The sequence below is a fragment of the Ooceraea biroi genome, chromosome 8 (assembly GCF_003672135.1).
Source record: "Ooceraea biroi isolate clonal line C1 chromosome 8, Obir_v5.4, whole genome shotgun sequence".
Lineage (NCBI taxonomy): Eukaryota > Metazoa > Arthropoda > Insecta > Hymenoptera > Formicidae > Ooceraea > Ooceraea biroi.
This window is the reverse complement of record NC_039513.1, coordinates 7385014-7411577: the sequence shown is the minus strand read 5'-3', so window position 1 is coordinate 7411577 and position 26564 is coordinate 7385014. Positions and strand designations below refer to the sequence as shown.

Here is a 26564-nt window from a genome sequence, read left to right as displayed (position 1 = left end):
CTATAAACTGTTTATTTCAAAGCTGTGCGTGCAAACAGCAGTCCTGTGTTTGACGTATAGGGTGTCTCAATTTTCCGAGCTCAACTTTGAACGATAATTATTGAGTGCAAAAGTTTGTAGTCTACTTCTTTTTTTTTATTAATCCAAGACAAATTGATTTCTGTACAGATGATAAAAACTATCAAATGATGCTTTGATTGCAGGTACCGGTTGGAAGCAGCTAGCACATCCGCAAGTCTGATACGCAGTATTTCACTACACTCTCTATATTGGACAGAGCTTACTATTTAGACGTTCCGCGTGCTTCGAAATAGATCACGTGATTCTGAAATAGTCGCAAAGGAAACCACACTCACATACTTACGGTGTAAATATAATATTTCATTGACGCAATCGTGACATGTACGAATCTCGCGATATACACATTTTACTGAACTCAGAATAGAATAAGAGCTAAACGATAAACGTTCCTATACATTACATCGAGATAACATTGGAGATCAGATGTAATTCAATTAATGTAATTAAAAATGCTCTTTCACATTTTCGTACGCTGAAGAGGAAGCGCAGACATGAGATTTGAAATTGCGATTATGTCGCGATGCCAGCAACCCCAGTAAGCAAACTGTCAGCAGTATGTCGACAGATTGGCAGCAGATTCAATCAGAATAATGCAACAGATCCGATACCATCTGTGTCCGCATTAAGATTGTGTTCTGCCAGCAGATCCTGCTAACATGATCTGACAGCAGATTGGCGACAGAAACCGAGCAGAGCCTGCCGACATAACCTGGCGGCAGATTGGCGGCAGAAATAGAGCAGGATCTGCACAGTGTAGTTGGCAGCAGATTGGGAGCAGAAATCGAGCAGGCTCTGCGAGAAAGTGCCGTAGTAGTACAAATTTATTGGAGCAATATTGGTTAACAATATAAATCTAATTTTTTATGTGGGGTATGAATTAATTTCTTATATTGGTCCACTATTGTAAAGTAATCTGTTTTTTAATCAATACTTAATTTGATTAAATGGGCAAATTTAATGCCTTCAGATTGCTTGCGGCGTGTGTGGACGTTGTCCATGAGAACCTCTGTGCCGCAAGTGCAAAAATTCTTAGAAAAATTAATATTATTATGTCAAGACGCGTATATTAACTTATATAACTGTCAGGCTAAATCTTAACGTCGAGTAAGAACTCGACACGTTCACCACCTAGCGGTGCGGAGCGAAAACGCATATTCCTAGCCGTGTAAATTTGAATAGTGTCAAAAGCTGCAGATCCTGTTCGGTTTCTGCCGCCAACCTGGCGCCAGGTTATGTCGGCAGGCTCTGTTCGGTTTCTGTCGCCAATCTGCTGCCAACTACACTGCGCAGAGCCTGCTCTATTTCTGCCGCCAATCTGCCGCCAGGTTATGTCGGCAGGCTCTGTTCAGTTTCTGCCGCCAATCTGCTGTCAGATCATGTTATAAGCAGGATCTGCTGGCAGAACACAAGCTTAATGCGGACACAGATGGTACCGGATCTGTTGCATTATTCTGCTTCAGATATGCTGCCAATCTGACGGCATACTGCTGACAGTGTGCTTCCTGGGTGGATTTTGTACCCAATCTGTGGCCTCTCTGCTCACATATTTTGTCGAACAGATTTTGCCAATGTCCGTTCTTCGCAGGTTTGGCTGACTGGGATTATTTATCCAACTATTTACGATCTTATCATCTCTGATCTCTCATCATCTTTTCGCGGGAAGACGAGAACGAGCAAGGAGCAGTCCTCGAAGGAAACTTTTCGTAAACGTAAAGTTTCTAGATCGCAGCAGTCTTCTTAAGAAGCCGAAGATCAGACGGACGGTGATGCGCGATGCATATCCTGGGGTCAAGTGAAATCAATTGGCGCGTGTGGTTTCGCGCGGGGGGCGGATCAATTGGCGAGCGTCGCGGCGACGAGCGGCGGGGTAAGGGTGCGTTCTCTCATCTCGACGAAACTCGGAGGCTCGTCTAACGACGGAGGCGCGTACACGAAGCGTTAAAATTAAATTCAGCCAGAGGCCGTCGACTATGTACCGTCGTCTACGACGACGGCGACGTCGCGGCGAGTCGTCGTCGTCGCGCGTCCTTTAGCTCAGTCTCAAGAACACACCCTGGCTGCACGGATGCACCTCGATCGCCGATCGGTCTAGCATCCCCGTCGCGAATCTCCACTCACTCGTCATCTGCGATCTTCGTCCCGAGGTAATCTTTCGTCGTGTCAACATCCAAGTCTGCACGTGAGCATTTCGTCACCCCTCCGAGTCGCATTCGAGTTTTATTTTTTATTTCTTCGCCTTTTTTTCATCATTCAGTGCCAACAATCAACGACTGTGTAGGATATCGACGTTGTCGATATCAAATTTTGCGACATCTCGCTTCCATCACGATCGCGACTACCGTATAGTACCGTGATTCCGGTTACACGAATCGGATACATATTCGGTGGCATTCGGATATGAGGTTTCCCTGCGGTTGCTCCTGATCGTGGAGCAAAAAAGAGTACGCGGGTGAGCGTGGTCATCGGGTTACTAGCCTTGATCATTGGCCAAATACTTGACAGAGAAAGCGTACCCACCGCGCGCACGCGTTGTTACCTACTCGTTACTCGTGCTAATTTTACATACATGCTACGTACGACGCAAAAAACTGCAAGAAAATTGACAGTAACGGCGGAACTGTGTAACAATACGCGCGCGAGTTTACTCATCGATATCATCGATTAACGTTAACAGCGGTCGCGTGCGCGGATCTGGGAGAAATATGTTTGTACGTAAAAGAAACATGCGATATTTTATCATTCTCTTCGAATCCGAAATTCTTTTTCTAAAACAAGAGGAGAAAGAAGTGCAATCAGAGTAGTATTATTTCGATAGAGTCGATTTTTCATAATTTTCTTGATAATTTTCAGTCTCTCATTTTCAATTGCTTCACTGCTAATTACAAACTCGCGCGTCCCGATAGATGAATCGAGAGGACGAGGACTTTGGCGAGGGCTACATCGCGGAGTCGCATCCGCTGAGGCCGACGCATCTCACAGTGCCGCTTGGCGGACGTTCCGATTCACGTGCGCCTAGTATCAGCAGCAGCGTCAGCGACCTCGACGTTCCGATATACACGAGGGAAACCACCGTACCGCTATCAGCGAGAAAGGTAATGTTTCGCGTGTCGTTAAGTTAATCATACAAACCCTTTGACACTTCTCCAAAGTAAAGGAAAGGGAGGAAAAGGTTCATCTTCAAGAGTCGTTGTCGTTATCACCTTGAAAACAAGGTGCACGAGTAAAAGCGATAACGAAATTGGCGAATTTCGAACATGCTCTGCTGCTGGCGACGTATTTCGCACACCAGTTGCCGAACGAGAGTACGAGATATATCTACGAGTGAAAAATGATTTATTTTTGGAACGGTGTCGAAATTGCGGTTTATTCGAAGCGAGATGGGCGAACCGCGCGCGTGATCTAAGATGCGGCTCCGTCGCCCTCGTGGAAGACTCACGATCGGATTAATCTTCTTCTTTATTGTGGCGCCTCGTATACGAGTGACGCCTGACGCGTACCTACTCTTCACCTATCGTTTGACGCGGCCTCTTCTATATTATTAGGAGTGTGATTTAGTTTTGAGGGTTTTGCAACAGATGGCTGTAGTGTCAGTTTGTTCCAATAGCTGTTTCCGACAACTGTTCTTTCTTACAGTCTTGACATTATCCATGACATTTAGTAGCATTATAGCAATAGATGCAATAACAGTCGTGTTTGTATCATCGTAAAAATGCAACTTCCGAAACAGCGTTTTCGACATGCGTTGCTTTTGTTTTTTAATCAAAACAAAACTGCGGCTGACGGTTATAGAATTCTTGTGGAAACTTGTGGTGATTCTGCCTCATCAATTAAGACGTGTGAATGCTGGTTTAGACGCTTTAAAAGTGGTCATACTGATGTGAAGGACAAAGAACGCTCGGGACAGCCAAGAAAGCTTGAAAATGCAGATTTGCAAGCATTATTGCACGAAAATCCAACAGAATCCACTTCAGAACTTGCCAGAGCATTAAATGTTGATCGTACGACAGTTACGAAAAATTTACATGAAATGGGAAAAATTCAGAAAGAAGGGAAATGGGTTCGACATGAATTATCGGAAAGTGCCATTTGAACATTTGCATTTCGTTGATCGCCAGGCAAAAAAAGAAGAGTCTTTTGTCTCGGATCGTTACTGGGGATGAAAAGTGGATCTATTTTGATAATCCGAAACGCAGAAAATCATGGGTGGATCCAGGCGAACCATCAACATCCACTCCGAGACGCAATATTCACGGTTGAAAAGTAACGCTCTGTATTTGGTGGGATAGTGTACTACGAGCTGTTAAATCCGCACGAGACTGTCACGGCTGATCGTTATCGACACCAATTGTACAAGTTGAAGGAAGCATTGGACGAAAAACGACCAGCAATTGCGAGTAAACGACGGAAAGTGATTCTTCTTCGTGACAACGCTCGACCTGACGTTGCGTTATCAGTGAAAGAAACACTATTAGAGCTCGAATGGCAAGTCTTCTCCGGACATTGCTCCATGCGATTATTATTTGTTCCGGTGGATGCAACACGCTTTAGAGGATACACACTTTGATAATTTGGAAGAAGTGCGAAAATTCGTCGACGAATGGATCAACTGAAAGGAAGAGTGATTTTATCGTGGTGGAATCGATCTCTTGCCAGAAAGATGGGAAAAAGTTATAGAAAAGGAAGGAAAATATTTTGATTAAGGTATTCATTCATTATCATATTTAAATACATGCGTTTTTGAGCAAAAAAACCCTCAAAACTAAATCACACCCCTAATATTATAGTTTGACAATTCTCTCCAACAGCAAAGTCATCGCAGCATCCTGCGGTGGACACGATATCTCACGTGCCGTTGGTGTTGGTTCATTTCGTCTATTGACACTTATTGCGACATTCCGTATAAATTACCGATATAAGTCTTACATAATACATATTCTTTATTAAGCAACGAAAAGAATGCTAAATTGATTTCGATAAACGAGTATCGAAATAGAGAAAGCTCGTCTGTAACGACGAGAGCAGGTACGCGATTTCCCGTGGTATTCGCTCATCGTCGAGAAAAACACCCGTCATTCATTGGCAATTGTTTTAATGGATGTGTAAACGCGGATCGTGCTCGCGCACGACGTTGCACTCGCAGGAATTTTCCCAGGAGCGCGAACAAACATCGAGATAATTATCACATCGAGCTCTCGAGAAGAATTTCATGCATCGCGCAGCTTCAAAATTCTTTCTGCATTTCCTTCGTTTAATTTGTCTTTCGAGTAACGAAACGAACAACGAGCTCTCGACGAGCTCTCGAGTAATTTTTACTTCTGAAAAAAATGATTGCACGAGTAACCTGCTCTCTCTCGCGGTCGGGGACCGCGCGGCAGAGTGCCACCATTGCGATCATGTCATTTCGTGTCTTGTGCACGATGATCCTCTTATATCACGGTTCATACGATCCTTGTGATCGTGATCAATATCGATCAATATTCGTTCGTTGCAACCATTGGCGTAGCAACCAGTGGCGTAGACAAAATTCATCTCTTTGCTTTCTTTTTTGGCAACTTTAGCTGATAAAAAGTGCGAAATGTCACAAGATTACAAATAACGCGGTGACTCTCTCTTTCCTTCTCTTGTTTCCTTTGATATTTTTCTCTCTTCCGTTACCGTTTACGCTATTGCGAACGCAAGTCGACTTGTCCGCGATTGACGTAACACGTGAGCTGCGTTCGTCCGTTGCTACATGTGGTGCATTCGGGTGCATTTGACCCGAGTTAATTCCGAGCACTTGTACGTTCGAGCTGATATGTCTCGTAGTGCGTTTTCCGACTAATTAACAGACGCGTACAACACGATATATGCGGTGATCCTCGATAGTCTGTTAACCGCGTGATGCGAGACTGACTATTCCCATTCGTCCGTTCACGTATCGTGCCGCGTGTAATTTTGACAAAATATTATGCAACGTATTCGTACCGCGTCACAGCACTCTCAACAGGTGGGTTCTCATTTTCGGACGTGCGTCTATGACGTACGATGACGTAAGTCTGTCAGGGCAGGCATATCGATCGGAACTGACGACGAGAGGGGTTCTCGGCTGAGAACGCACGCTTTAAATTCTTCCCGTGAGACATCTTTCAAAAATCCGTAGATTGCGCGGGTTCTCTCTCGCGACAATCGTGTGGCACGAGATGACGAATGTTTCGTCATCCCGACAGGACAGGATAAGAGCACGTGTCTACCTTCTCGGAAACTCGAGTCGTCTTTGCGAAAATGCGACGACAGGAAAGCGTCGGTCGTTGCGATTGGTCGATTCAGTGGGTGTGCGCGGACTTGTGCGCACGTGACTCGTACAGCGTCCCGTTTCGAGAGAGAGAGAGAGAGTCTTTGCGGTCTGTATGACGAAAGTTACGACGAGAATTACGATATTTCTGCAACCGTGCAAGATATTCGCTGATTTCGCATCGTAAAGACGAATCATTATGCTAAAACGCTAAAGAGTAGAGACAAGATAAAGATTGTAAAATTGAATTTCTTGGAGCGATTGTTCGAGATATATTACCACGATTAATATTGACTCGGAACTCATTTGGATACGATATTTGTTCCCCTGGTGATAACGTTAAGTACATACACGCGATACACCATGCAAGTTCAATGAACGCGTATTTTCGGAGTTTTCGATTATCCTCTGGAAAGGGAGCAGCTTTCCTGGATGCGTGCTCGGCTTCGCCCAATGAATTATACGCGCGCTTACCGCGGCTCCTTATCCGACGTGGCGTGCAGATTTTAATTACGCGTTAAGGCCTCAATGGCCTCATCGTCGTATCGATCAATCACATTGATATTATTCGTCATATCGATCAATCGCCAATCGTTCCATAACAAATTAAATACGTTAAATAAATTATTCGATTATCGAAGGTTATCGAGGAAACGCAGATTTTTTTCTTTGAAACATCGCCGCCAGCCGCGGATTCGGGATACCGTGACGAACGTACGGTCACACTTTTCGTGCAATCGTATCTGGCAATGTGCCCACTCTTGCAAATTTTCCGCAGTTGCATGACATCACTAGGTCACCTCCTCTCGACTTCTCGCGACTTACATCCTTTCACGTGGATCAAAGGAACGCGCTTTTTTCTCGATATTCGGTGACGGTGCAGTGCAGGTAAGGGTAGCAGCAAGCGTAGTATGGCCAAAGCGACAAAGTGTTTCTTTATCCTTTCCCAGGAGGGTTTAGCAACGAGAGGCTCGAGACTGTGGTTCCGTATCTACAATTTCGCGGCAGCGGATGTAAGCCGTAACTATCAAGTGATTCCGTAAATTGCCCATGTGCGCGATCGATTAATCATCAAAACGATCGTTCTCATTGTCAGTTCTCGTGCTCGTGGTTTGTTAAAGGGGTTTTTGTTTTATTTTGAAAATTTGCGTTATATTTCATGTATGTGTCTATTATCTGTTATACAATATCTATAATAATATGTGTGGCATTTTCTAGCCTAAAAAAAAGAGATATACCTGTGCGAGAATATTATTCGTCGGCCAATTTGAAGCCGAGCCAATTTGCACGCGTGTGTGCTGCAAGTTACATTAGGATCTTATTAAAAGACCTGCTTAAAATCGATTCTTATGTCGGTTTATTTTCTCGCACTAAAAAGATTTGTATATGATAATAATAAATAAGACTCACACAAATATAAATTTCCAAAACGGCCATTTTCGGTCCGTCTTTCCATTGCAACAACCTTGTGACTTGTGGCGTCATTGCCCTAACGATCGCTCCGAAATTCGTGTGAATGACGCAACCACTCGTCATCGGTGTTGAGCGCGCGGAGAGTTCTTCCCTGTAAACGGGGGTAGGCCAAGGGAGAGGATACTCATACGCGCCTGCGCTCACAAAGTCGGTTGACGGGGTCGCGCCAGCTGCGCCAACCCCTACGGAGGGTGTTATAAGGTACGCGAGGATCGAACCGAGTGCACAGAATAGACGAACCCGCGCGCCTTCCGTGTCTCACCTGTGTCGCCGCAAAGGTCAGTCCGCAAATATTTTCGCGCGATTTCCCGATTCATCGAAACAAGAAATGCGGACGACGATCGCTCGCGTCGCGTATTCGCGTCTCGACGCACGTGCTGACATGATCCTTCGTCGTTTGTTCGTGGATTCGCCAAATTGCGTCAATTCCGGAGTGCAGCTAGCACGACGTGAAAATTGTCGAGCACAAATACTCGATTCATCAGAAATCGGGATCTCACCGAGTGTCGTGCGATTCCCGGGCGAAAGTCGAATTTCTGACGCCCGAGACACGAGGGGAAACATAATGCTTTCACGCTCGTTCTTACATTACGTCACTTCATAGGAGTATTAGGAGATTTTGTAGGAAATCGTAGATAATCATACGTCACTTGAATCTCAAAAATTCGTTCAGATTCATTTAGCGATTATCGAACATCCGTTATACCATGTTACGTTTTCCGACAATGTGTCATCGTGCAAAATTCATGGCGAATGAGACGGAGAGTAGAACTGTCGACCTTTACGACCCTTGTTACGATTTATCGCCAAGTTGGATTCTCCCGTGATGTTAGACATTAGACGTTGGGCGAGACGAGCGTCACGCTTCCGGTGGAAATAGAGCGCTAAAGCGATAAAGAGATTTTTTTGACGTTAAACGGAAGATTCAACATACGTTCCCTCTTTCTCCGTTTCTGTGTAATATGATAATTTCATGACACTTTGTAACAGCGTGTGCGTGTGTGTGTACGTGTGTTGTCAGAGGATGCGACTTGCATTTCACTCTCTGTATAATATTTGAGTAAAATAACACTTTAAAAGTTGTCAAAAGCAGTAACAACGACAATTACTTACCATTGGAGATTTGTAAGAATTAATCGTTTTTTTATTACATCGTGATAAAATTGGAGCTTTTTATCACGCGTCTGTTAATTCCACTGTGCAATCAGGTCACTCAAGTAAGATGTATTAATCTAAATGAGACAAAGATCTATTAATCAACTGAATCGATAAAATCAGCAATCACGCGAGTCGCGATCGTCAAACTCGTCAAAAGACTTTCAATTGTGCGAATTTAATTTTGTCGGATAATTAATTATACGTATATCTAATCTGTAGATAAACAAAATTTGTGCACACGTAGCGTTCTCTCTTAGTCCTGTTTTACATCGATTCCGAAGGGGATTTGATCATTTTGGAAAAAACTCAATATGCAATTATATAGTCAATATAGGTGATTACATGTTCATCTTTTCATCCAAATTTTCTTGGATATTACATGCACAACGATGCAAGCGATTGTGTGTCTGTTCTCATTGTCAGTCGATCAATATCGCGATTCGCAAGACACTTTCGTGATAACGAGTTATCGTAGGTTTCCAAAGTACTCTTTATCGCCGCGGTACACAGTTTTCTCTTTGAACGGATTCTCTTTAAATATCGAGAATATGGGTCTTTTCGATCATTGACGCTTTCCTCGATTTGCATTTTTAGAATTTCATCAACTAATCGACTGTCCATTTCCTCTTCTTTCAAGCTGCCATATAATGGGCGTGGAAAAGGAAAAGGTATCGTATGCGTGATCTGAATCGTATTCCGTGAGACGCTCCTCACGGAAGTGTAGAAAGTTAAGCACGGAATTTGCATTGGACAGCTTCCTGCAGAATTGCACTCTTATTTACTCTTATTTATGGGAACAGATGGTAAAGCTCAACTAAAAATAAAAGTACAAGTTTTCATATTTGTTTCATTCTATGTTCACGGTAACGGAATCATGACGCGCGAGCAAATTGAAGATTTTAGTGTGCAATGTTGATCTAATCTTTCTCCTCTATATCCGACACCTCTGTAGAATCTTGAAAAAAATTTCACTTGAAATGATTAGAGAAGACAGAAGGGTCAAGTTTTCGCAAGACCTCGAGAAATTATTATAAATTCTGACGTTACTGCGAATCTCTCCAATGTACCGTCGCATTTTCCCAACTACGTCACCTCGTATACCTACGAGGATGGGATAATTAAATATTTTGTCCTAGTCAAACGATGATATTCAGGAACAGGCGACGACACCAACGGCACTCGCTCCAACTGCAAAGGTAATTTCCTTCCTTCCCTAATGTTAATGTTAATTCCCGATATCCCGTCATGATTGTTTTTACTTGTGCGGCAAATCAAGTGAGCAAGCAAATTATTATTCAATCACAACTCCAGTACGCAACTTTTCTTTCATTTTTTACTTGTCTTTTGATATAAATAATGAGGAAATCTACTTAGACTCTCTAACCATACTCGAGTATTAAATAAATTAAATAACCAACTAATATCGATTCAGCTTAACGTCAGTTTACACACCCTCAGAAAGGATTTCTGATAACAAGACGAAAAATATTCTTGACTAATTTAATCGTATTACAAGTATAAAAAATATGAAAATAAAACAATTTTTAATTTAAATCAGTCATTTCTATTCTTCTCTCTCGAATTAAATAAGATTGTCTTACTGTCTTGAGACAAGAGTAACATGTACAAATTTATGCTTATATATTCTTGTATATAGAATAATTTGATATTAGCGCCACTTTATAGTAGGCTTTGTCGATGTCGACGCATCATTTTCTCACAGTCGCTCGTCGACTCGACGCTTCTGCGTCCTTTATTTGGATAAAACGGCCAATATTTATGTGTTGCAATCGAAAATCGGGAAAGTGTTTCTGTTATTTACAATGAATAAGTGCAATACTCTACAAGAAATATTAAAAGATATTTTATTTTAAGTATATATGTATACTTACTTGAGAAATAAGATTCGAGATAAGACATTTCCATACCTTTTAATATTTCTTCTAGAGTATTGCACTTATTCATTGTAAATAACAGAAACACTTTCCCGATTTTCGATTGCAACACATAATAAATATTGGCCGTTTTGTGCAGATTCTACAAATTCTCTTAGAAGAATAGAATAAGATGTCTTTTAGATCTGACAATATTCTGAAATCAAGAATATTGTGAACTTGCTACAAATTTGTATCTAAATCCTTCTGAGAAAATTGATGAGATAGCACCAAGATTATTTAAATCTAGATTTTCGAATTTTCTATTCAAGATTAAAATATGCTTCTTTCCAATAATAAATATGATTGTCGCTATAGCGATCTTATTTTATGATAGATTAAAGAGTAATAGCATTAAGTCCAGAAATCTTTTCTGTGGGTGCAGCGTGGATCAACTCACTTTGCGTTAACTCGGTCAAACACGCGATAACGCTTTGCCCCTCGTTTACGAAATTATTTGCGAAGTTGATTAACATTCGTCTTTGTGTCTCTGTTTTTTGCACACCCAGACCACCACGGCGGATAAGGATTGGGTGAGTACCAGCTTAATCACTCAACGCAAAGCGCTTCGAGAAAACGAGATCCGCATACATCGAGCATGCATCGTACGGAGAAAAATACGCGCGCGTAACCCGACAAGCGACAGAGAAACGTTGTTGATGCTCGCCAAAGTCATTGACTCGTTGAATTATCGCGGGGACTCCCGTTTCGCGTCTCACTCGCGAAGTCAACGCATTGCACGCACTTTTCAGAGTAGGCTTGTACGATGTACCAAGCGCGTATAAACGTACGTAAAAGTATTCGGTGACAAGATGACCACTTGTACATACGGAACAATACAAGTCGGGTTACAACCATGCACACGTAGCACGCAAGTGATAGTATTATTATACCTATATCGAAATAATTATCACGTTTTCCTCTCGGTTATCCCCGATTGCCGAAAGCAAGCCACCACACGATAAACACGATAAACGCGACGACGCAAAGTCCATGAGAGATAACGTTCTATCTGTGCGGTGGCCGTGTGCTGAAATTTCGTTGATTAACAAGAGAGTAGGGAGGGAAGAGACTTTCTTTGGGTATCAGCTCCCCGCGATCAAGCTTGCCGACGATAAAATTGCCGGCGATAAAAAATAAAACAAGAGTTTTATTGAAGAAATAAGATGAAGCTCGTGGCGGCAGTTTTACTTCAACCACTTCATGAATCAAGTGCGCGTAATGTGAAAGCCGCATTCCTGGGCAGACTAAATTGTAACTTTGACCAACAGAATTCAACGACGAAGTACTTGGATTTTTCATTTTCAGCTTTAGCCGACGTATTGCAACAATTGATAATAATTGTGAAATAATAGCGAACCTATTTATCTATCCAGCTATCCAGAATCAATTAATCGTCCACAGCAGAATTGGCTACAACTTTTAATCATAATGTTGCGGAGAAATCATGAGACAATATCGTTTGTTGAAAAATACTTGTACGTGTGCGCGCGCGCGCGCAATATGTTTTATAAAACATTGCTGCGCTGCCGTTTACATGCCAGATTTCGAATCATCGAAACTTTTCCGATCTCTCTTTCTTAACGATATCGCTAAAAATAATATGCATCGATGACTTGGCAGTTTTTGCATTGCATTGAATATTTCACTGAATTCTCATGTTTATTTATAAGGTCTGCACTTGAATAGCGTTATTATGTGGAACAAGTGTACCGTGTCGAAAGCGAGAACCTCAAAGTCGGCCGCGCAAAGTCGCAGAAAAGTGGTTTACTTCAATATAGTTGATTGTAAAATTGACGCCTTACCAAGCGACCGAGATCGCATCCAGTATCACCTGCGCTCTTTGCGCAATCGTCAAAAGTGCACTGTCATTAGAAACACGAAAGTATTTATATTAGAAACACGGAGATTGAAAGATCAAAGTGCCGCCTATGGCTGCTCGAACCCGTCTAGATGACAATGTACGCACGTGTGACATTTGATTAGAATCTTTAACGTTGCGGAGTGAGTGAGAATATTTCACGAATAGCCGAAACGGAACGTTGTGGGGACGTTCGACGACTAGTAATCATAATATTCAGTGAATATTATATTCACGAAGTCACGTCCGTGTGAGGGCGAGAGCAACTCGAGGATGTTCCTTGGCGCGAGAATATTCGGAACGATTTTTTGCTTTTCTCGTAATCGAAATAAACATTCGTATCAACTTGCGCTTCATAAAGCACTTTTTTGCCAGTAAGACGAGTAGGGCTGGGATTGCTCGATTTTGATATCTTTGTATCGATGCGCGGTTCGTTTCCGTCAGTTCCGCGTGGAAATTGAAAAACTATTTTATAACCGAGCTTGCGTGCTTGAAAGTTCTCTCGCAGAGATTCGAGGGACGCTTTTCGCGCGTCGGCGATCCGTTACTTCTCTCGGATGCAGGGGAAGGGTGCGTGGGATGGTGAAAGGTTCGCGCGCTCGGAATCCAGCTATGGAGATCTCGTCCAATCGCGCCGCCGTCGTATCGGTCCAGGAAGGCAGAGGAGGGAGGGACTCGGTGGCGAAGGAGCGGGAGTCTTTTGAAAATCGACTTCGACCAGGCCATTGCACGAGTATCGCCGGTAGTCGCGTACGCTCGCGATCGTGACGCGCGACTTGTCAGCGAGTGCTGTAAGGTGGTCGTTGGCACCGCGACTCTTCTTCCTTCGAATGTAATGTTCCCGCATCACGGGAAAGGGACGAGAGCATCGTAAAAGAACGAAAGGGGAGGGAAAGAAAGTGAGTGAGCGAGAAAAAGTGCTAAAAGGAGGAGACAGACGGAGAGAAACAAGTGGGACCTCGGTTGCTTCGAGAAGCATGCGACTCAAGGTAAAACTCTCGAATGAGAAGAGATATATTTTTGCTCTTTTTCCGCATCCGAGCATACGCGTCTCGAAATAAAAACAGCGATGTTTCCTCAATATTTTCTCAAATCGTTTAGTACAATAGTTGTCTTCTATGTTGCGCACATTCGTCCCATAATTATGTTTCCAATTAAAATCCTGACAACGTGACGAATTAAGGAATTGAGATTTTTAAGACTAAGAAAGGTATAACTTTGCCATTTGTCTGCTCCTTTGCGAGTTTCAATCGCGCGGTAAACATACCTTAAATTTTATTAAGAATTACTAAAAATTATCGTTATCTGAGCATTCTTATTGGTGAAAAATTGACTGTCCAAATTGAACGGAGAAGCACGGCATAGCTGGACCATCCTGTTTTCGAGCTGAAACAGTCACGCCAGTATCACGCACATCATCGTAAATATGCCAGTTGTATTATCAAGGTTTCCTGTTAAAGGTTAAATCCCGAAATGGATAAGTAACGAAACCGGATTTATCAACATATACATGTCAAATACTAAATAAAAATCTGCGGGAAATTCGACGCGACTGTCGATTATAATAAAAATTCTGTAGTATACTTTTAACTTTATTCCAGAACTAAAAGATTAACACGTACAATCATGCACGATAATCGTCCGTGTCTGTAAATACCGTGTCTACAAACATCTGGCAGAAATAAGAAATATTTAAAATATCTTATATCTTATAATAATAGCTTGTATCTCCGCCGGTTGGAACACTTTTCGCGTTGGACGCTGTGCATCCAAATCAAGCGGACTTAAACCCGCTAATCGTGTCGATTAAAATACATCATTTATCTTATGTTTCCAAGACGCATTAAAAGATTTTCAAGGTATGGCGATATTTTCTCGATTTGTCGAAACACCTCGTTTAGAATTTTATTCGTAAAACGCTGAGGTTCTGGACAAAACTAATCAAATGATCAAATGACGCGTTATTTATTCCAAATCTGAGCTTTCGATTTTATATTTTATTTATATGTGTGCGTTACATACAAGACAATAACACATACATACACTTAATATACATATGTATAATATAATTCTTCATGAGGAGAAGCAACGCATAGATAACATAAATATTTGTACATATTTTGAGGAAAGAAGGGAAGCGAGATAACACGTGTAGATAACGTGGTTAAAGGAAAACAACTTTTAGTTCAACTTTGGTTAAACGTTTTTTTTTTCATTTAAGACAGCCATTACATATAGGATAAATAAATGCACGTTGTATCAAGTATTCATGCAACTGATAAAAAAATTAAAATTATTTAAATATAAAATTATTTCTTCACGATACAAATACTCGCACGGTATCTCGTTGTACCTCAGCACTTTTCAAGAGACGAAAGTTTCAACACATTGAGAGTTTTTCAAGTTGTGTTCGATATACTATGAAAGTTGCAAAGAACAAATCGAGTGTCGTCTCTCGCGGCGTATAACTTGTCGGTGCCGAGCAGCGGCGATTGGCTGTGATTCGATAATGATCAAACGCGGAGGAAGTGTCTCGTCAGTGCTCCTTGCATGTACAGTAACAAGACAGAAACTAGTTTCGCGATCGTCTGCCTGCGTTGTGCAGCCCGCGTACTCGTACGCGTGACACTGTCAACGTGCCAGTTTTTCGTAAAAAACTTTCCAGGATTTCCAAAAGTTTGATTAAACAGAATCGACCGTCCAATCTCGATTGATCGATTATCCGAATAACGTCGTTATTCGCGTAGAATGGGGCAACATTGAAAATTCTGCGTAACTTTTTGCGCTTCAAAATGTTCATAACACGTTACGAAAAGAAAATAATGCCGCATTGAAATGTTTCTTTCAAGGAAAGGAATTATTCGCGCGATTATCATAATACACAGATGGTCAGCATCATTATGCTGTACAAAGTACCATTCGTACGCGATATCGTCTTGCGATTGCGTAAGAAGCACCCAGCGAGACGAACCAGCCTAGTATTTTCTGAAAGAAGCTACTTCATCGTACAATACTGCGCTGTTGCAAATACAGAAAACAAAAAAAAAGGAGATGTAAGTCGATTAATGTTGATCTTAGATCCCGAGTTTTCACGAAAGCATCGGATCGGTATCTCCTGTTGGCTGACAGTGAGAAATGCAAATAATACCGGGCCTTTTGGAGGAAGGAGGGAGGGGGGAAATGTTTTATTATTTAGAAAAAGAAATCGCACGCGTACAAGGGGCGCACTCCCGTTTCCTGCAAATGGACCGGCTGAAATTAACGGCCCGGCGGCGTAACCAAAGCGACGGCGTCAAAACCGGGCGACGTACAATGCTCCTCTAAACGTAACTCGCGTGCCGCTATTTTTAGCGCGCTCGGACGACCGTGTCGTCGACGTTCCTTCTAATCGAGAGAGGCTCGACTACCCTGCGCCAATCGTGGCGCGACACACCTTCGCCGCAACCAATAGAGCGTCGGCAACGGATTCTCCCGCACTCGCACATACAGGGTGTTCGAAAAAGAGCGGAACTCCGGGATAACTTGGAGGGATCAAGTTTTCGGAAAGAATGTTTCAGACGAAAGTTACTCAAATTGAACAAAAGAAAAAGATGATATGATAAAAAATAGGAGTTTCCATGTAAAAACATAAAGACCTTGATCTTATCTTAACGACGCCGCTCAAACTGAGATAAGACTAGTATCAGCTAAACCTTTTTAAATCCTATAACTTTTGTCTGAAACATTTTTTTCGAAAACTTGATCCCTCCAAGTTATTCCGGGATTCCGATCTTTTTGGAGCACCCTGACGTGAAACTCCGGTTCACCCCATACCTGAAAATCCGGTCGAATGGGTCGTCCGAGACTAGGCGAACACGTCACAGCGGCCTGGAATTTTGCTACGTAGAAAGCGACGAGAATGCTCCTTTACCGCGTGACTGCGGCCACGCGTGTGCGTGCGTGCGTACGTGCCGTATACGCACACTCATACGCATACACACGCGTCACCCGACCACTAAAACGGCTTGGAAAATCATAGGCGTCGCTTTATCGATGACAGAGAGGTTGTAATTTAGTTGCAAAGTGTGGGAGAATTTGAGGTACATACATCTAAAAAAGTCAACCTTTAAGAATCTTTATACCCGCAAAAGTTGTCTGCAATCGCCGACATTCTTCCTGGAAACTTTTCCGAAAATTATTCTCTATCGCCATAAAATAAAATAGAAAAGGTATAGTGCAGTTTAACGACGTGATGTGGAGAATTGACGTATTGCAGAAACCTGACATCACGATATAAAGCGTGATTATAGTTGATCAGGAGACCTATTACCGCATTTGCTACGCAAACTTTGTATCTCTTATTTGCACTGGCGCATAAAAACGAATAATAAGACGTTTAGCGTCAGAACATATGTGACGCACACGAGTAAACTATACGTATATTATCTGCTTAGCCAGCTCAGGCTTTTTTTTTTAAATGTCGATTTTTCAACTAGGAAACATCCGATTTTGTCACGCATCAACGTGATCCGACACATTCGATGAGATCCAAACGGTCCAAGTGGGTAAACGTCGTAAAGCTAGTGGAATATGCACTGCTGCGTTATTGCCGGCGTATACAAAGTGCACTCGATACTCGATACATCGGACCATCGATGTAAAAGGTTCGCAACGAAAATACGCCGATAAATATTCACGCGGTGAACGTTGTGCATATGTATATGCCTTCTTTACGATGACAATGATGATGCGTTTAATTTGCAATTCTTTTGCCGTCAACTACGATCGCGCTATTTCCACATTTCGTACGCAACTGCTGCCATTGATAAGCATAATATACGTGCATATATACGAAAGATGAGTTTATTCAAAACGCGGAGGAAGTGTCTCGTCAGTGCTCCTTGCATGTACAGTAACAAGACAGAAACTAGTTTCGCGATCGTCTGCCTGCGTTGTGCAGCCCGCGTACTCGTACGCGTGACACTGTCAACGTGCCAGTTTTTCGTAAAAAACTTTCCAGGATTTCCAAAAGTTTGATTAAACAGAATCGACCGTCCAATCTCGATTGATCGATTATCCGAATAACGTCGTTATTCGCGTAGAATGGGCAACATTGAAAATTCTGCGTAACTTTTTGCGCTTCAAAAATGTTCATAACACGTTACGAAAAGAAAATAATGCCGCATTGAAATGTTTCTTTCAAGGAAAGGAATTATTCGCGCGATTATCATAATACACAGATGGTCAGCATCATTATGCTGTACAAAGTACCATTCGTACGCGATATCGTCTTGCGATTGCGTAAGAAGCACCCAGCGAGACGAACCAGCCTAGTATTTTCTGAAAGAAGCTACTTCATCGTACAATACTGCGCTGTTGCAAATACAGAAAACAAAAAAAAAGGAGATGTAAGTCGATTAATGTTGATCTTAGATCCCGAGTTTTCACGAAAGCATCGGATCGGTATCTCCTGTTGGCTGACAGTGAGAAATGCAAATAATACCGGGCCTTTTGGAGGAAGGAGGGAGGGGGGAAATGTTTTATTATTTAGAAAAAGAAATCGCACGCGTACAAGGGGCGCACTCCCGTTTCCTGCAAATGGACCGGCTGAAATTAACGGCCCGGCGGCGTAACCAAAGCGACGGCGTCAAAACCGGGCGACGTACAATGCTCCTCTAAACGTAACTCGCGTGCCGCTATTTTTAGCGCGCTCGGACGACCGTGTCGTCGACGTTCCTTCTAATCGAGAGAGGCTCGACTACCCTGCGCCAATCGTGGCGCGACACACCTTCGCCGCAACCAATAGAGCGTCGGCAACGGATTCTCCCGCACTCGCACATACAGGGTGTTCGAAAAAGAGCGGAACTCCGGGATAACTTGGAGGGATCAAGTTTTCGGAAAGAATGTTTCAGACGAAAGTTACTCAAATTGAACAAAAGAAAAAGATGATATGATAAAAAATAGGAGTTTCCATGTAAAAACATAAAGACCTTGATCTTATCTTAACGACGCCGCTCAAACTGAGATAAGACTAGTATCAGCTAAACCTTTTTAAATCCTATAACTTTTGTCTGAAACATTTTTTTCGAAAACTTGATCCCTCCAAGTTATTCCGGGATTCCGATCTTTTTGGAGCACCCTGACGTGAAACTCCGGTTCACCCCATACCTGAAAATCCGGTCGAATGGGTCGTCCGAGACTAGGCGAACACGTCACAGCGGCCTGGAATTTTGCTACGTAGAAAGCGACGAGAATGCTCCTTTACCGCGTGACTGCGGCCACGCGTGTGCGTGCGTGCGTACGTGCCGTATACGCACACTCATACGCATACACACGCGTCACCCGACCACTAAAAACGGCTTGGAAAATCATAGGCGTCGCTTTATCGATGACAGAGAGGTTGTAATTTAGTTGCAAAGTGTGGGAGAATTTGAGGTACATACATCTAAAAAAAGTCAACCTTTAAGAATCTTTATACCCGCAAAAAGTTGTCTGCAATCGCCGACATTCTTCCTGGAAACTTTTCCGAAAATTATTCTCTATCGCCATAAAATAAAATAGAAAAGGTATAGTGCAGTTTAACGACGTGATGTGGAGAATTGACGTATTGCAGAAACCTGACATCACGATATAAAGCGTGATTATAGTTGATCAGGAGACCTATTACCGCATTTGCTACGCAAACTTTGTATCTCTTATTTGCACTGGCGCATAAAAACGAATAATAAGACGTTTAGCGTCAGAACATATGTGACGCACACGAGTAAACTATACGTATATTATCTGCTTAGCCAGCTCAGGCTTTTTTTTTAAATGTCGATTTTTCAACTAGGAAACATCCGATTTTGTCAACGCATCAACGTGATCCGACACATTCGATGAGATCCAAACGGTCCAAGTGGGTAAACGTCGTAAAGCTAGTGGAATATGCACTGCTGCGTTATTGCCGGCGTATACAAAGTGCACTCGATACTCGATACATCGGACCATCGATGTAAAAGGTTCGCAACGAAAATACGCCGATAAATATTCACGCGGTGAACGTTGTGCATATGTATATGCCTTCTTTACGATGACAATGATGATGCGTTTAATTTGCAATTCTTTTGCCGTCAACTACGATCGCGCTATTTCCACATTTCGTACGCAACTGCTGCCATTGATAAGCATAATATACGTGCATATATACGAAAGATGAGTTTATTCATTCCGATTATTTAATAAAAATGATGTAACGCATTTTGTTTTTTATTCGACACGAAAGGATAGAAAAAAAGAGTGTTTGTTTCGACATAACGTAGTAATCCACGCAGTTGGCTTACGCCACTGTCGGAATTACGCACACGAACATCTTTGTGCGTAATTCTGACTCCGACCAGAGAGAGATATTGATATTGGTATTGATGTAAGAGATGCTGGTTCTCCGTGGAAACTATTGGGTTGGCCAAAAAGTAATTGCGTTTTTTTCCAATAGATGGACATACATGTCTTGAAATGTAACTAACTTCATTCTAAACCGCAAATTCATTATGTAGGTTGACAACTCATAGTTCAAGCTTGTTTTAGAAAAAGAAAGTACACGATTTCGTTAACAATTGTTTCTTTGCCGTCGATTTCAAAATGGAAAATCAAAAAGAACATTTTCGTCATATTTTGTTTTATTACTTCCGAAAAGGGAAAAACGCTGTGCAAGCTTATAAAAAGTTATGTGATGTATATGGCGAAGATGCTTTAAAACTGCGGCAGTGTCAAAATTGGTTTACTAAATTTCGATCTGGAGATTTTAATGTGAAAGATGCACCACGCTCGGGAAGGCCAATCGAAATTGATGATGACAAAATAAAGGCACTGATCGATTCCAATCGGCGTTTAACGACACGAGAGATTGCTGAGAATCTTAACATATCGAAATCGAGTGTTGAAAACCATTTAAAACGACTTGGATACATTAGTAAGCTCGATATTTGGGTAGCACGTGAGCTCAAAGAAATTCATCTCACTGAGCGTATTGACATCTGCGATTCTCTTTTGAAACGTGAGGAAAATGATCGATTTTTGAAACGTATGATAACAGGCGACGAAAAATGGATCGTCTACAACAACGTCAAACGAAAAAGATGGTGGAGCAAGCGTGATGAACCTGCTGAAAGCACTTGAAAAGCAGATATTCACCAAAGAAAGATTATGCTGTCAGTCTGGTGGGACTTTAAAGGTATTGTGTATTTTGAGCTGCTTGCAAGGAATGCAAACCAGTAATTCAGACGTATACTGTCGTCAACTGGATAAATGAAATGATGCCATCAAACAGAAACGTCGAGAATTGGTGAATCGCAAAGGTGTTGTGTTTCACCACGATAACGCTAGACCACGTACAAGTTTGGTCGCTCGTGAAAAATTGTTGCAGCTTGGATGGGATGTGTTACCATGATGTTACCACATCCACCATATTCGCCAGACCTGGCACCATCAGATTACCATTTGTTTCGTTCTTTGCAAAACGCCTTGAATGGTAAAACCTTGACTGCTGATGAGGATATCAAATCGTTGTTGGAATTGTTTTTTGCTGAAAAAGATAAGAACTTTTTTGAGCGCGGAATCATGAAGTTGCCTGAAAAATGGCAAAAGATAATCAAACAAAATGGACAATATATTGTTTAATAAAGTTTTTGTTTCCCATGAAAAATTCGCCTTTTATTTATATAAAAAAAAACGCAATTACTTTTTGGCCAACCCAATAGCATACACGCTTCAGCGTACAACACGCACGCATATATCAGTCTAATAAAACGGAAGAAAGATAAGAATAAGAAAATGTAGCATAGTTTTAAATAATCCGCAGATAAATATACGCGCGTATGTGTACTCGTATATGCATGAGGATATGAGGATATGTACACGCCTTCCGGATGAAAAACGGCCTCCGCATGTGTTCACGCATGTCTCATCGGGGGTCTCCTCGCGTAAGAACGTATGGCGGGAGTACCGACTCGGCAGTCTTTGGCTGCTCCTAGTTTCGAGAACGACATTACGTCTCGGCGTCGAGACGTACACGCAACTTTTTCCATCGATCTACACGAGGATAGTCTTCGAAATGACGTTGAAATCGGTCGACTTTAAAGTGCCATACTTGAGGAGAGCGGTGCGCACTCATTGACTCGTTCTCGCCACACGTGTCACCGGGACTACTTAATTTCTCTCCCTTGACATCGAGCGGAATGTATCATTACATATTGATTAGTTCATTAACATTCATTATCGATATCTGCGTTTTAAACAACATTGCGCATTTTGTACGATCAAAGGAGTTAAGCAAATGTTATTCACACTCGAGTGTCTTCTCGAAAAGTTTTCTGAATGTTGAACCAACAAACAGATTCGCGTTGTTCGTAAAAGTCATAGAGACGGTGTACGTCTGGAAGTGAAATTCATCGTAAAAGTATGTGAATTTCACGAGTAATGCCACGTATTGTACATTTCAGTTTCATCTACCTCTGCGTGTGCATATTCGTTAAGAAAACATTTTCAAGAAACGGTACGATAAAATATTTTCTCTAAAAGCCAAGAATAACAATTCCCATCGCGATTTCTGTCGCAGGGTCTCAATGGTCGACTGGCGTTCGCTATTGCGGCGGCCGCTCTTGGCTCGTCGTTTCAACATGGATACAACACCGGTGTGGTTAACGCACCTCAGCAGGTACGGAATACTGTAACGCACATGAGATTCCATGAAATACTTTTATTTTGCACGGGTGTAATATTAATTTACAACCGCACCCTCAGAAAGGATTTCTGATAACAAGACGAAAAATATTCTTGACTAATTTAATCGTATTACAAGTATAAAAAATATGAAAATAAAACAATTTTTAATTTAAATCAGTAATTTCTATTCTTCTCTCTCGAATTAAATAAGATTGTCTTACTGTCTTGAGATAAGAGTAACATGTACAAATTTATGCTTATATATTCTTGTATATAGAATAATTTGATATTAGCGCCACTTTATAGTAGGCTTTGTCGATGTCGACGCATCATTTTCTCACAGTCGCTCGTCGACTCGGCGCTTCTGCGTCCTTTATTCGGATAAAACGGCCAATATTTATGTGTTGCAATCGAAAATCGGGAAAGTGTTTCTGTTATTTACAATGAATAAGTGCAATACTCTACAAGAAATATTAAAAGATATGGAAATGTAAGTAAGTATATACAATATACTTACTTGAGAAATAAGATTCGAGATAAGACATTTCCATACCTTTTAATATTTCTTCTAGAGTATTGCACTTATTCATTGTAAATAATAGAAACACTTTCCCGATTTTCGATTGCAACACATAATAAATATTGGCCGTTTTGTGCAGATTCTACAAATTCTCTTAGAAGAATAGAATAAGATGTCTTTTAGATCTGACAATATTCTGAAATCAAGAATATTGTGAACTTGCTACAAATTTGTATCTAAATCCTTCTGAGAAAATTGATGAGATAGCACCAAGATTATTTAAATCTAGATTTTCGAATTTTCTATTCAAGATTAAAATATGCTTCTTTTCAATAATAAATATGATTGTCGCTATAGCGATCTTATTTTATGATAGATTAAAGAGTAATAGCATTAAGTCCAGAAATCTTTTCTGTGGGTGCGGAGCAAACGTTGTAGATAATATGCAGCGCGATACAAGGAAAATAAACGGAATCGATAGAAAGAAAAATTGCTATTAAAACCGCTGATTATCGTTTGTTTGTCAGCTCATCGAAGAGTGGATCAGTAACCTGAAGATGAACCGGACGGGCGTCCCGACGAGCCAATCGAGGTGACGTTGATCTGGTCAGTGGCGGTGTCGATATCTGCATCGGCGGGAATGAATCGCGCGCTCCCTAGTGGGTTGGGTGGCGACTCTCTGGGTAGAAAGGCGGCTACTTTTGTGTGAGGCGGCGAGCCGCGGCCCCCAGGCCCCTGAACAATCCTGTTTGCTGAACCGTGATCATCGAAGGAGAATCTCGTCTGCTGTAGAGGTGAACGAAAGCGGTTTGCTGTACAAAGATCGATTTTAGATTAATTTTAATTTCTAACTGTGTAATTTAATAGGGTGTCGCTAATGCGATTGGAGTAGCCGGTCGATGATTGATTATTAAATTAATAATCGAATTACAGCCCATCCATGCGCGCGCGTACGTGGGGACCTCGCTACGCGCGCACTCGCTCGGTGTGCGGCACCGCGCGCGAGTTCGTCTATGCATTACGTTTCGAGTGCGCGTTGCGGTCGACGGCCGACGAGGGCTTTCGCTCAAACGCGCTCGCGGGAAACACGCGTTTGCGGATTTCTACGCACTGCTTGCAGCGTGCGCGCGTGTGCATGGCACACAGCCGAGAAGCGTTTGACCCGAATCGCCAACGATGCTTTTCGAAAGCGCCGCGACGAAAGCGTCCGCATGGAACAGCACTTGAGGACCGATATACTATGACGGAAACTCTTTCCGCCGCCGACGATGCCGGAAACGTTGAATGAACATGCCGGTCGACGCGAGCGTCGTCGTCTTTGCGTCGTCGCTTGCACAGAAGGGGAGTGAGAAAAGAGAGGAATCGGCCGGCCAAGGAGGAGGGGCCCGGCAAATCGCGCTTCCGCCGCAATAAAATTATAATTGCGAGCCTGCGCGTAACGAGGGGTTTATAAAGTCTCCCGCTTACCTCGTTATTATCTGCTACTGCAAACACGAACCGGAATCGGGTCCCGAGTCTCGTAGCAACGCGTGACGGACGTTTTCGTCCGACAGCTCGCGTCCCACGCAATTAGCGGGGATGCGCGCACGCGAGGATACACGCCAGGAATCAAAGGGGGAAAAGTGGAAAAAATATAGGAGAGAGTTGTCAAGCACGGGCCACGCGGGAACTCGTCCGCAATAAGGGAGCGCAGACGGCGAGAAGGGGGCGGAGAACGAGAGACAGACGGATAGAGTAAAGTAAATATTATATCGCGACGGGATTTCCATGTCGACCGCACGAAACGATCGTGGAACAATCGCGGCGGAAGTCACCCTCCTCCCTGCCCCTCAGTTTCGCGAATTTGAGTGGTTATAGAGTATGGTCGGCGAGTCCGTGCTTGCGCCGACTGGCATTCAGAGACAACGACGATGTCACAAGCGCGCTAATTGTGTACACCGCGTCGCCCCGATGGGACTTCATTATGCCGATGTCGAGTGCCGCGATACGACAGGGAAAAAGGGCTGGGCCACACAAAAGGACGCCGATGGGAGGTGCAATTAAAAATTACGGGCTGCAGTGAAAAACCACGAGAAAATCACGAGAGATAAGCGCTCCACGAGAAAGAAAGAGAGTGCTGTTATCATGCGTGTTAGCGGCAGTTAACGAGATAACACGAAATCGCCCTTAACAACATAATAGCGATCTCGTTATTAGTACCGAGAATAGGTGTTTAACTTTTAAGTGTTGTACACGAGCATTTTGCGGAGATAGTTTCGCGCGATATCAGAAATAATTCCTAAAGGAATCCGATGTCGGGACGAACAAGCTACGAGACGACGAGATTAAGATGAAAATAAAAATTAAAATTAAAATTTACACGTGGATTACATTCTTAAGCATCACCTGACTCCATTTCGCGTTCACCCGGAGTCACTTTATTGCGACAGCGTCATCTGAATATTCCACGACGCAGGAAATATCGCGAGGAGCATAAAATAAAGATATATAACTGCCTGAGATGCATCCTCAAATGAAAGCTACGGCGAGAGAAAGAGAGATAGAAAGAGAGCTCAAACGTGTCGCGTGACGGCTTCGTATCGATTATGCCATTGAATTGGTGAGTTTTAACGCGTCTATAAGTATGCATGCGCGTGTATATGTGTGTATGTAGTCACAACCATAAATAAATTGTGGAACAGTCGTCCAGCAAAGGAGCGGCGGACAGTTTCTGCTTTGCGTGCCCAAAGTCTGATGTATCGCATATGCGTGTACGTGTGTGCCCACGCGCGCGCATTACGACGGACAGTCACATTCGAGAGCATCAAGCTCGTCCAATCGAGAGCACGCCGTGTGCGCGCACAGCATTAATTAGGGGACTCAAAGGCCCCCCCCCCCCCCCCGACACGCGCCTCTCTTTTGCCGCGACCTCGATTGCTATCATCGGCAATCTCGTTATATGAAACTAGGCAACAGCGGATACGGTTATTCCTCTATTGTCGTGATTACTATCCTCCCTGCCGCGCACACCGTCATTCCGCAGTCTGGTACGCTGCAATTGTGCACCCCCCCCGGGATCTCTTGCCCTCCGGGTCCAGAGGAGCGTGCGCTCGGAGCGGCGACGACGACGCGATTTCGCAAGAGCCGGATAAATGTGAGAAAAATCGCTTCGAGATGGACGCGGACTCGTTCGAAGTCACGTTCGAAACCGCACCGAATTCGCATCCGCGCCGACTTCTTTGTGCGACCATCCTCCCCCTGGGCCCTTCTCGCCAGCCCGCGAGCTCGCTGCCGTGAGGAGAATTTGCAATCCGTCTTCGGAATTCGATATTCGTTGTTTCCATTACGCAATCAGCGTTGCCGTAAAGTACCTTCTGGGTTTAAAACGTTTAATAAGAGGACGGAAAGACGAGGACAGGGTGAGATGGTAAATTAGCGGTGGCCGTTATTTTATCGTCCCGCCGACAAATTGAACGACGCTCGCGGAATTACTCGGCCGGATCTTAATCAAACACGCGGAACAAACTCGAGCGAGATAGTCGTCGTTTGAAATGTCTTTGAAGAAGGACGGCGCGTACGACAGGGCGTACGGTAAGGATTACAGTC

The 26564-nt window shown here is 42.9% G+C and overlaps 1 protein-coding gene and 1 long non-coding RNA gene across 6 annotated transcripts; one reads left to right on the top strand and one right to left on the bottom strand.

Annotated features, from left to right (window-relative positions):
- The first annotated feature begins 1459 nt into the window (after positions 1-1459).
- LOC105275742 (solute carrier family 2, facilitated glucose transporter member 1) lies at positions 1460-23608 on the top strand. Of its 5 annotated transcripts, none has more exons than XM_026971996.1 (6): positions 3034-3173; positions 9621-9651; positions 10120-10179; positions 11427-11450; positions 22353-22451; positions 23507-23608. In XM_026971996.1, the coding sequence occupies exons 2-6, from the start codon at positions 9631-9633 to the stop codon at positions 23573-23575; spliced, it is 273 nt and encodes a 90-aa protein (XP_026827797.1). In that variant the 5' UTR covers positions 3034-3173; positions 9621-9630; the 3' UTR covers positions 23576-23608. The 5 variants fall into 5 exon arrangements, with proteins under 5 accessions (XP_026827794.1, XP_026827793.1, XP_026827795.1 ...); XM_026971995.1 differs by lacking the exon at positions 3034-3173 and adding an exon at positions 7964-8103; XM_026971993.1 differs by lacking the exons at positions 9621-9651; positions 10120-10179; positions 11427-11450 and adding an exon at positions 1460-2225 and having other exon boundaries at positions 2985-3173.
- On the bottom strand, positions 5004-7854 carry LOC113562451. Its single transcript, XR_003406917.1, has 2 exons — positions 7763-7854; positions 5004-7650 (listed from the first exon to the last, which is right to left on the bottom strand). It is a non-coding gene; the product is annotated as an uncharacterized LOC113562451 (long non-coding RNA).
- Positions 23609-26564: the final 2956 nt, after the last annotated feature.